At 38.2% G+C, this 11136-nt stretch overlaps 1 protein-coding gene across 6 annotated transcripts in view; it reads left to right on the top strand.

Annotated features, from left to right (window-relative positions):
* The window catches only part of TP63 (tumor protein p63), a 229967-nt gene that overhangs the window by 205652 nt on the left and 13179 nt on the right, over positions 1-11136 (top strand). For 4 of the 6 annotated variants that reach the window (XM_012806938.2, XM_003792706.1, XM_012806940.2 and 1 more), the window contains one exon: positions 737-873. In XM_012806938.2, the coding sequence (XP_012662392.1) occupies positions 737-873 (137 nt within the window). Of the gene's footprint in view, positions 1-736; positions 874-6701; positions 8067-11136 lie in introns of those variants that run through there. The other 2 variants (XM_012806941.1, XM_012806942.1) reach the window with 2 other exon arrangements.

Raw genomic sequence — 11136 nt, 5'->3', positions numbered from 1 at the left:
GCCAGGGCTGGGTTTGAACCCACCACCTCTGGCATATGGGGCTGGTGTCCTACTCCTTTGAGCCACAGGTGCCACCCGCTAATTCTCATTTTTTATGGTAGTAATGTTTCATAAAAACACTGTGAAACCATTAATCAATATGGAACCATTGCTCATAAGAGAAATACAGAATTAGGTTCCTTTGAACTCCAGTCACAACATTCCATCAACAGACCAACAGATGACATTGTTTTATGTGTTTCAATACACCTTATTTAATATATACTGATACTGTTGACTTACTGACATTAAACTCATGGCCAACAGCACTGGAGCTCATGCCCAAATGAAGCTAAGCTGTGTTTTCTCCATAAAACATAGCATGGCCTTCCAGCACTACCCTTGGGGGTCATTTTAAATCGCGAAATTACCCACAGAAAAGCAAAAACCTGTGCACAATATGGCACTACACGACCATGAAAAGAGTTCAGGTATGTCAGGGGAGCTGAAACAAGGAAGCAGAGCGTCTCCTCCTCCAGCCTCAGCTGGGAACTTGCACAGATGACTCAAACATTTCATCCCTCTGCGTGTGTCGGCAGATGACCACAAAACCATCAGGGCTATTGATTCCTATTACAAATAAATGTTGAAAGCAGTTGAATGTGCAAGCACAGAATCCATGAATTAGAGGGTTGCGTATACTTCTAACGGTTCTACAGCTCTTTAATTTTCTCTTTCTTTCTGCTCACTTATACAGGTGAGGGGCCGTGAGACCTATGAAATGCTGCTGAAGATCAAAGAGTCCCTGGAACTCATGCAATACCTCCCTCAGCACACAATCGAAACATATAGGCAGCAGCAGCAGCAGCAGCACCAGCACTTACTTCAGAAACAGTGAGTGCATCGACTCTCAGTGTGTCGTTTTAGGAAGCATGGTCAAGGGTGATTGCTGATTTGGGCAGTGATGATGTGGACAGAGGAGTACACTAGATTGCGACGAGCTGGTCTGGCTGTCTTTTTTCAGTTTCCTTATTTTTATGTATCTTATAAACTTTCCTTAGGAGTTCCTCCTGTGTTCTGAAATTGAATTCAAACCTTTTCTGGTGCATTACAAAAAAAACCTCACACTGAGTTAGTTCTCTTTTTCTCTGATCCATCCGTATCTAACTGAAAGACTTTTGAGCACACGTTCTGTTCAAGTAGTAATGTGTACATGTAAAAACAAAATCTTTGCCTGTCTCAATGGATTGTCTTTTAGCTCTTCTGGAATGCACACAATCCACTTTTGGGAATACCATTGTATAGCAAATAGGTTTTGCTGCAAAGTGACTTGAGTGACCTTATGCATACTTGCAGAAAATACCTGGGTATGGAAGGACAGGTAGTATCATGTTGCTGTACTTTAGCACCCTTGCTTAGATTGTCTTCTAGTAACACATTGTTACAGCAATTGATTTTGCAAGCATATTACCATATACTTAGGATCTATTTACATATTAAGTTTTACCTTGACTATTGGATCGCTAAGGATGTTGTTTTATGACTAATAAGAACAGAATGGTGCTTTATGAACGGATGAGAGGCTGGCCAATCAGGACTCTGTTTATATTTAACTTTCTGTGGTTAGGAATAATCACTTGTTAGCTTAATGAAGATATAATATGTGTGCTACAAGCATTTCCAGAGTCTCTGTAGATACAGTAAAATACATATACATTTCAAGCCTGTTTCAGTAATTCAAACATTCAACTTTTCTGTTCAGGCAAAAAAAGAAATGAAGTTAAAAACTGTTACCTGAGGCATAGATTATCTTTTACAACAAAAAGGCAAATGAGCAGTAAATACTAGATCTTTCCTGATGTGTTATGAGCTATTATAGGGAGTTAGCTATGGAAAATGTAATAAGGAAGGCTGGTTGTCCTCTTTTAATGAACACCAGTGCAGTGGAGGACGCTGGAATGCTCCCCCCTGCCAGGAGAGGCATCTTCTGAGCACCTGTTGGCTACAGGGTGGGGTGGACAGCAGACAGGGAGTAAAGGAGCATGCTCTCTCTTCAAAAGATGTTAACCTACTTCAGCATCTAAGACCCTTTTTAGCCAGACATGATCTTATCATTTACCTTTTAGCATGAAAATCTTGCAAAGTGTATTGTTTTATATGTAAAGCTGTACAGAAGGTTTAATCAAGTGGTTCAACTTGGGAACACAGAGTATTCCAAAGGAAAATTAGAACTCAAGTTTGTAGACACAGCTCCCATTGCCAATCATACGGATTCTTTGGAATATCAGATGGAAATAGACGTGAATATGTCTAAGTGCAAAACAATTTATCTTTTAGAAAATCATACAACAGGGATCAAAGAAACAGAGACCTATAACATCACATACAGGCCCAGAGATGACAAGTGCCTTCTCCAAGATGTGTATATTATAGTAGGAAGACATTTTCTCAAATCACCTGTTGTTCACTCTGGAAATGACTGACTCAGCCAAAATGGCCCTAGAAAAATTGCATAATAACAATATCAGCTAACTAGTTGCCCTGTGATACTGTTCCCTTTTTTTTTTTTTTTTCCAGTTGATAGGAAAACATCTGACCATCTAGCACAGGGATTGCCAACTTCTTTTTTCTGAAAAGCACCCGTAGTAAATATTTTAGGCTTTCTGGTCCAGATGGTCTCTTGTAACAACTCAGCTCTACAATTGCAGCACAAAAACAGTAATAGATAATGCATAAAGGACTGAGAGTGGCTGTTACAATAAAACTTTATTTATAGACCCGGAATTTGGAATTCCTATAATTTTCAGATGCCATGAAATGTTATTGTTCTTTTGATCCCCTCTGCCTATATTTAAAAATAAAACAATCATTCCTATTTATGGCCCCCTCCCTGTAGTTTGCCGCTCCCTCTAGTACATAAACGAGCAGCTTTTCTTTCATTGCTTTCTGAGGCTCATATTTTATTTGCAGTGTGCTTGTAATGTATATTCTTAGATAAAAAGCTATTTAAATGTTTTAAGAAATTCTGAAGTTATTTTTAGACTGACACTTAAGTATATGATAAACATGACATCAGCCTTTAACAGAGATCTCTTTTGCCTAAGAAAGGGAGGCATCCACCCATCCAAATATAAAATATTGTTAATGACGCTACCCCATTGTCTGAGAAGGCTGGAATAGTTGAATTGATTCAAACAATAAATTCTTGGTCAAGATTTGCCAGATGAAAGCGGGGTAAGGATAGAGATGAGAAAGAAGAGACCCACCACCTTCCCATAGTTTACAATTTAGTGGTTGATTCTTAACCAAAAACACCCTTTGAGTTTTAAGAAATCTTTAGAAATATATTCTCAGGTTTGTGTAAGTTAATAGGGCAAGTTTAAATAGCTTCTAGAGGTCATATAAGCAAAAGAACAGATAGTGTCATGTTGTGGAGACTTGACAAGCCAGGAGGATTGACATTTAGTACCTCAGAGACGTAGCTGTTTGTAGTTACTTACAGGGTAAACATAGCTCTACCTGTGTACGTGGTGAATTACCCAGCACTTATTCTCTCTGACTGGCTTGCATTGCTCTAAAGGAAAAATAAATTTATTATCCATATTTCATAAAACAATCTATTTTACCAACAAAGAAAATATATCTTAATATTGTGTTATTTTAGGAAATCTAAAAGATTTGAGGAACATATTTTCACATTTTTCCACATCTAGCCACAGATAAATAGTGAGGAATTAGCAGTTTCATAGTTCCCTGGCGTGTTCGTTTTTATGTATCCTATGCATGTTTTTGAGTGTATCTCACAGCTGTGGTAACTTGTGCATGGAAATCTAACAGACTGCAAAATTAAATCTTTGCAAAATATAGACATTTGGTCTAATTATGGCATTGTAATATTATATATACACAGGTCTCCAATGATTGATATGCATCTATATAAATTCTCCAGTTGCTTTATGCTTCAGCCGAGGGTTTTTTTTCTTTAAAGCTCTAATTTTCATGCAAATCTCCAAGAAAGAGCATAAATTCACTAGACAAAGAGAAATGGAAATCTAATTTCTTGGCAATCATTTGAAAAGAATAAATCAGCTTAGAAATTGCCAGTAATAGCCTGTGATTTTCTTTCCCAAAAACATAGTACCAATTTTCTGCTGGTAAGGGATCAATTTTTTACCTTTCGTTACAGTGCAGAGAAAATTAGAGGGAAGGGAGTCCCCCTTCTACAGGCGGCTGTCGAATGTTCTCAGTGTTATTACTTGTGTTAGATTCCCACTCTGCGCTTTCTTTCTGCTTGCTTTTCCTTTGTGCATGGTTTCTTCTTTTTAAAAAAGTTACTTTCCAGTTACCTTCATGATCATAGGCTTTATGGATGATGGAGTTTACAGAATTCCTGGGACTCAAATTGCTATGGACCCGAGTAGGCTTAATGCTGTTTTAGTTTACTTGTCTACATTGATATAAATGTAGGGAGGTGTGTTTCCAGGAGTCAGAATCAAATGTGGAGACAAACTGGGCATGGGCCAGATTCCTTTCCTTCCTAACATCAAGGGGCATTAACTCTTAAGTTAATTTTGCAGAAGCCACTTAGGACCCATATTTTTACTCTTTGGACCTCTGTGGTTCAGACCAGTACTGTGTTTTATCTTTTCTTTTTCATTTTTTCCCCTTCCATCCTGATCTAAGGCCAACATCACTTTCTCACAATTTTGTTCAGCCTAATGCTTGCTTTCCTCTGAAAAATGATATTTAATCCCTTGCAAGATAAATTTGATTCAAATTTTAAAATAAATTGTTGACCTCCTGAGGAGCCCTTAGCATTTGCTTCTCTGTTGCCATCACTTGAAGATTACGGCTTAACATAAATATAAGTCAGGGAATATTAGGACAGAGAAGGGTCTTCAAGATCACAGTTCCAGCCCCTCAACCCCAGCTCAGAGAAGGCCTAATGAGGCCTGATAAAACCACACCTGTGATTTTATAGCCAGTTCATAATAAAGCGAAGACTGGGATCAGATTGAGAGCACTAAGCTCTTTGCAAGGATTTGGGTTGCTTCATTAATTATGCAAGTTGTAATTATACAACTAAAGCAGCTATTCCATTTCTCCATCTCTGCTTTCAGTTAGTTGGTATTTATTCTTGCTGTTTGAGTTTAAAGTCCTATCTCTGTAAGCTCATTTGGGTATGGTTGTCTTCAAGAATATTGACATTTTTGCCCCTCAGAGGCATGTATCTGAAGGAGAAGCAAGGGATAATTCAGGCTTACCAATGGAGAAGATAGCAGCGGACCCAAACCCCCAAACTGAGGGATGCTATTAGCAACATATTAATATTTATAAGTTTGCAAAGAAATCTCCCGCATTTCCAGAAGAGTTGTTTAAAATTTCTAACTTCATAAGTTAAAAAAGAGGAAACTTGGCTATTTCACATGATTCAACTATAGTTATTCTGGAACTTTACAAGATTTTACTGTTTATAATGTTACCTTTGAAGTTTATAGTTGTGTTATAAAGTTTTAAAAGGTAGATATTTCTTAGTAATGAATTAGAAATAAAAGAAAACTTCAATAAACTTAGCTAGATTAAGTCAGTTTTCTAAGTTCTTATATTTCACTGCAGAACGAGGCTCGATTCTAGGTCTCAAAGTCTGAACCCCTGTAGTCCAAATACTTCCACCAAGGGTAGAAAGCTGGTTTGATATTTGTGTGTTGCCTCTCATTCCAGTCTGTACTTCCAGAGAAGACCCCCAACTTTAATTATTCAAGCAACAAATCAAAATTTTAGATGTTCCATTGGCAATAAGTTGACTCCCTACTAATTTGTATTCTGGCACATTCTGTTCAGATGATACCAATTCCTTCTGATGAGATGATATATTGACTCCTACCACTGACCAAGTAAAATGGCTTGGTTCCTTTGTGGGTGGTTACCAAACATGATTCAAAAAGCCGGCCTGTGAAATGATTCCCAAACAGTTCATGCACTTGCATAACTTCTAGCAAAATAACAAAGCATTTGTTCCTGACATCCTTGTGGCATAATTGGTTAATTATGCAAAAGTTGCCCTCATGAGTTCGATATATACATTTATTGGCCAAGTTTGTGACTGAAAGGATTAAGATATTTATCCGTGTTAATCTGGGCACCTCCAAAATGCTCATTAATAGTTCTTTACAAATGTGCAATGGCACAGCCCGATACCGATAACATCGTATTTCCTCATAGTGAGCTAGACCAGAAAAGTAATGAGCTATAATAATTGGGCAGATGACATTTTACAAAAGATTAAAGTTTGTCCTTGTTTCTGCATTCCCTTTTTCAATTAATGGAGTTCAGGAAATCACAGGCTTAGCACTGTGTTAAGCACCTTGACCCCTCTGGTCTCAGCAGTCCTTAACTGAATCACCTGGTGGAACTTGTTAAAAATATATATTCTCGGGTCCCAGCCTGGTGTCAGAAGGGATCCAGGAAAATGCAATTTTTATAAGCTCCACAGTTGATTCTGATGTGTACTCCTGGTTCTTCAGAACAATCTTGAGGAAAAGAGGTCTCTGAGTAATTTTAAAGGAGGATGAAAAGGAAGCAACAGAAGTAGACTTTTAGGCGTTCTGTTCTGTCTGCGCTGTGATCATGAAGGTATATGGAATGCGTTTCTGTATTCAATTGATTTGAATATGTCAAGTCCTAAGCCTTCATCTTTTCTTTTCTCTGGTTCCTCTCTGCAGTCTCCTTTCAGCCTGCTTCAGGAATGAGCTTGTGGAGCCCCGGAGAGAAACTCCAAAACAGTCTGACGTCTTCTTTAGACATTCCAACCCCCCAAACCGATCAGTGTACCCCTAGATCCCCCATCTCTGTATTTTCAGCCTGTGTGTTTGTTGTGTTTCCATGTGTGTATGTGTGTGGGGGTATGATGTATGTGTGTGTGTATCCAGCCCTCATGAACAGGACTTGAAGACACTTTGGCTCAGAGACCCAACTGCTCAAAGGCACACAGCCACTAGTGAGAAAATCTTTCGAAGGGACTCAAAACTTTACAAGAAAGGACGTTTGCTACAGATTTTGTATCCGTAGATCAGGAAACACTGTGTTCGTCTGTGAGCTTCCTGTTGTTTCCTGGGAGGGAGGCGGTCAGGTGGGGAAAGGGGCATTAAGATGTTTATTAGAACCCTTTTCTGTTTTCTTCTGTTGTGTTTCTAAAACTCATAAAGAAGCTTTTGAGCAGGTCTCAAACTTAAGATGTCTTTTTAAGAAAAGGAGAAAAACGTTATTACTGTCTGTACATAAGTAAATTGTAGGTGACAGAGAGACTCAGTCTGGCCCTTTGAATGCTGGTCATGCAATAATATTGCAAATATTAAACGGAGGTGTCAAGCGTACTGCTGGGCAGAGAGGTGATAATTAACACCAATTTGGGGTGGGGTGAGGTAGTCTTCTCTTCCTTTTGAAGACTTGAATAATTAGGGAGAAAGTTCATTAATGCCATGTCAGATCCTATCTTTTCCACCATGTTTCAGCTCTGATATGCTGTGGTTTTCCTTGCATATGAAACCCTGGAGATCTATTACCAAAACTGTTGTTTAGACCCGAGGGCAGGTAAACACATCTTGTGGTTTTAATAGAAAGGTGAAAACCATCCTAGCAATACTGCCCGAGGTGGTTGTTGTTTACATGAAGTTCAAAGTGCTGTCACCTAAAATATGATTAATTTGTTTAATTAGAGCTCCTAGGCCTCAGTCCTACCTACCATAAAACCAGCCACGTGACTGACACCATTCAAATACACTTATTCAGGAGACCTTTGTTTTGATTAAGTCAGATCCAAGCAGACAGGTGTTAAAATCAACACTTCTGGCCTAGAAATTGAAGATAGATGACTCGAAGAGTTAGAAGAATCTCCATTTCATTTTAAAAACATATTTCAACGTAACAGCATACAGAGCTTAAAAATCTACCTTGTCCTCCGTCTCCCCACACCTAATCACCAGTGCTGTATTTTCTGTGTCACCATGACAATGATTTCTTGTTATTTGAGGCTGTTGCTTTATGGATGTGTGATTTTAATTTTAAATAAACTTTTGCATCTTGGTTTATCTTGCAGTTTTTTTGTTTCTGTCTCTCTTGCTTTCCCCCACCCCTGAATACTAGAATGTTCCTTTGTTTGAAGTGCCATGTATAAATCTAAAAAAATAAGAATAATAGGAAAGCCACTTTAGTCCTGTCTCCATTTCATCTGTCAGTATTTGGTATTTTTATTTAAGTTGCTCTGTATCGAGATCATCAGTCCTAAAAATTAACCTAAAAACTAAAATAACTTAAAAAATAAATAAAACTTAAAAATAACTTAAAAAAATGTTAACTCTATGATGAGCATTTAATTTGGGGATATAGGCAAGGTAGAATCACTTGTTGACATCTCTGAACAAGCTTTAAATTCTATCTTAATTTGCCAAATTTATTAACGTGATTTTAAATCAAATCCAAAATTTTTAAATAATTTGGCTTCTATGAAAGATACATTAGAAAATACTTATCCAGAAATCCATAGTGGAACCCTGTTTATTTTTTTTAAATAATAATATATTCTGAGCTTTGAATAATTGCTCTTAAAAGCTTAATAAGAAGTTTTTAAAATAATTAATCAAGTAGCTTAGATAAAGGCTTAAACAGTATGTGCAAAGTATTTTCGGTTAGTCTAATAACTTTGATTCACTCTTAAAGGATGGGTGAATATGTTTAGCTTTTTGAAATTTGCTTTCACTTTTGGAAAGTTTTTATTTTCTTTCAGTCTGTATTTCTCTAAGTTTTTGATATGTTCATAGTGACTTATATGGAAATTCACATATTTGAAGTCATAGGAAATATTTTAAAAATTAGAATTGAACCACGTAGAACACAAATGCTGCAGTGTCCTTAGAAGCAGGATTACTAGCCAGAGAGAAAGGTTACTGCACACAGAACTGGATAAAAGTCAGCGGAGATGCATCTTCTTTTCTGATGTCTTACTTCTTCCCTTTTTGGACTGTTGTCATTCCAAAGGTATTCTGCTCTTACTATCCCTCTCTGCTCTCAAATTCTGCACTCTACCAATGGTTCAGTGAACTAGACTGAGCTGTGGTATCACCAAATTCCACTGAATGGTTGCTTGGTAATCAGCAATGGAAGACTCAAACCACAAAGGGGAGTATAGTAGAATTCCAAGGGCCTCTTGGAAGGTGGCAAGACAACTTGTGTCTTCCTAGGAGATTTGCTATTCCCCCCACAGACATAGACAGTCACCAACAGGGGAATCAGGAAACCTGATTTTAATCCTGGATGACCCACTTCTAGCTCTGAAATTTGAATTTTTATTCTTAGCAGTGTTCAGAAAGATATATCGTTATAGTTAAGAACTGAGATTTGGCTTCACGAGGCTATTTCTCCTTAAACCTAGAAATACATGATACATGCCTTTTTCTTAAATCTCTGTTACACTGAATTCTTAGAAAAATCTAATAGATTTTCCTCTAGAGAAAGTGACCTCGGGTATACACCTTGTTTTTCCTACAAAGAGCTATGCTTTCCCCTTTTGGTTTTTGTGGGTTTGGTGGGGTAGGGATGGGGAGAGGGCAGGGAAGAAAACCAGAACACCGTAGCTCTAAGGGTCTCAGTGTTCTTTTGAATCTTTTTTTCTCCTCTCCAGTTTTCCCAGAAATCTCTGGGACTTTTCACTCATTTTATTTGTAATGACATTGTATTTTTAATACATTTGTTTTTTAAGGTCTTTAATTGGCTATGAATTTATTACCCTTGCTCCCTTTCCTGCAGTGTGTAAAGAATACTTCTGTTTCAGTTCTTGTGAACTTAATAACAAACAGACTATCCCGATTTCCCATCTTGTGGCTTTAAAACTGACTTTTGCATTAAAGGGGATACCTTCAGAACCTCACATTTTCAGACTCTATCATCCCGTTCAACTGTTCATCTGAATTTCTGGGTATGTTCTGTTTAGATTCCTTGACACTTCCTTTCACTTCTTTCTATTAATTCTTTTTTTTTGAGACAGAGTCTTAAGCTGTTGCCCTGGGTAGAGTGCCATGGTGTCACAGCTCATAGCAACCTCCAACTCTTGGGCTCAAGCAATCCTCTTGCCTCAGTTTTTCTATTTTAGTAGAGATGGAGTCTTGCGCTTGCTCAGGCTGGTCTGAAACTTGTGAGCTCAGCAATCTACCCATGTTGGCCTCCCAGAGTGTTAAGATTACAGGACTGAGCCACTGTGCCCGGCCCTATTAATTCTTAAATTGGCAACTTTCATCCTTGTGACCAAACACCAGAGCATTAAACATCTGGGGCTGAGGGGAACAGTGAAAAGAACCACTGTGTCTTGAGCAGCCATACGAATCACTGGATAATGTCCAGGGTTAAAACACGATCTCTTTTGTTTTGTAGTACTTCTTCTACTGTATGCCTGCACTACAAATTAAGCAAATGGGACTTCAGAGACTTTCGTACCATTCAACGTCACTTAATTATATTCTGTCAGATCCAGAAGGTGACCTTGATGTTTTGGTTGACTCCATAACCCATGTTCCTCCTTTATTCATCCATGGTTTCTTGCCCACCTTCTTCAAATTAACTGGCTTATATTAAATCATAATGAATGAAGGAATAAAAATAGTCCAAAAAAATCAACCACAAAGGAAAGGGAGAACATTATAACAGGAATTGGAAGAAGTGATTTGTTGTAACTGAATGTCCAGGGACAGTGCCAAGCTTTGAAATGTATTTTTATTTTCCTAATGGTGAGCATTAATATTTCAAGCAATTCTTCCCATTAGTTCGTGCTGTATATTTGCCTGGTTTGAAGGAGAGACAGGTAGAGGTCTTTTTATGTTGCAGAGACCAATTTGCCTCTGGGCTGTTGGTCGCCTTGCACTGTGTGCACTTTGTATTGGGCCAAGCTAGCTGTGTCAGAGGCAGCTGGCAGAGCATCTCTCTGCTGCCTTGCCCTGTGCTTTCCGATATGTTGATAGCAGCTTATGGGTATTCATCAGTACTAATATATCCAGACGTGCTGACTCTTGTGTAAGGCCCCTCCCCCGTGATGGAGTAGATTTGGAAGTGCCTAATAATACCTGGAATAACTCCCTTCACTATATCTGGCTTTATCTTGCCTCTCTCTCT

This window comes from Otolemur garnettii, unplaced genomic scaffold, assembly GCF_000181295.1.
Source record: "Otolemur garnettii isolate 467f Iridium unplaced genomic scaffold, OtoGar3 scaffold00060, whole genome shotgun sequence".
In the NCBI taxonomy this organism is placed as follows: Eukaryota; Metazoa; Chordata; class Mammalia; order Primates; family Galagidae; genus Otolemur; species Otolemur garnettii.
The sequence above is the reverse complement of the archived record's forward strand: the minus strand, read 5'-3'. Positions and strand labels throughout refer to the sequence as shown.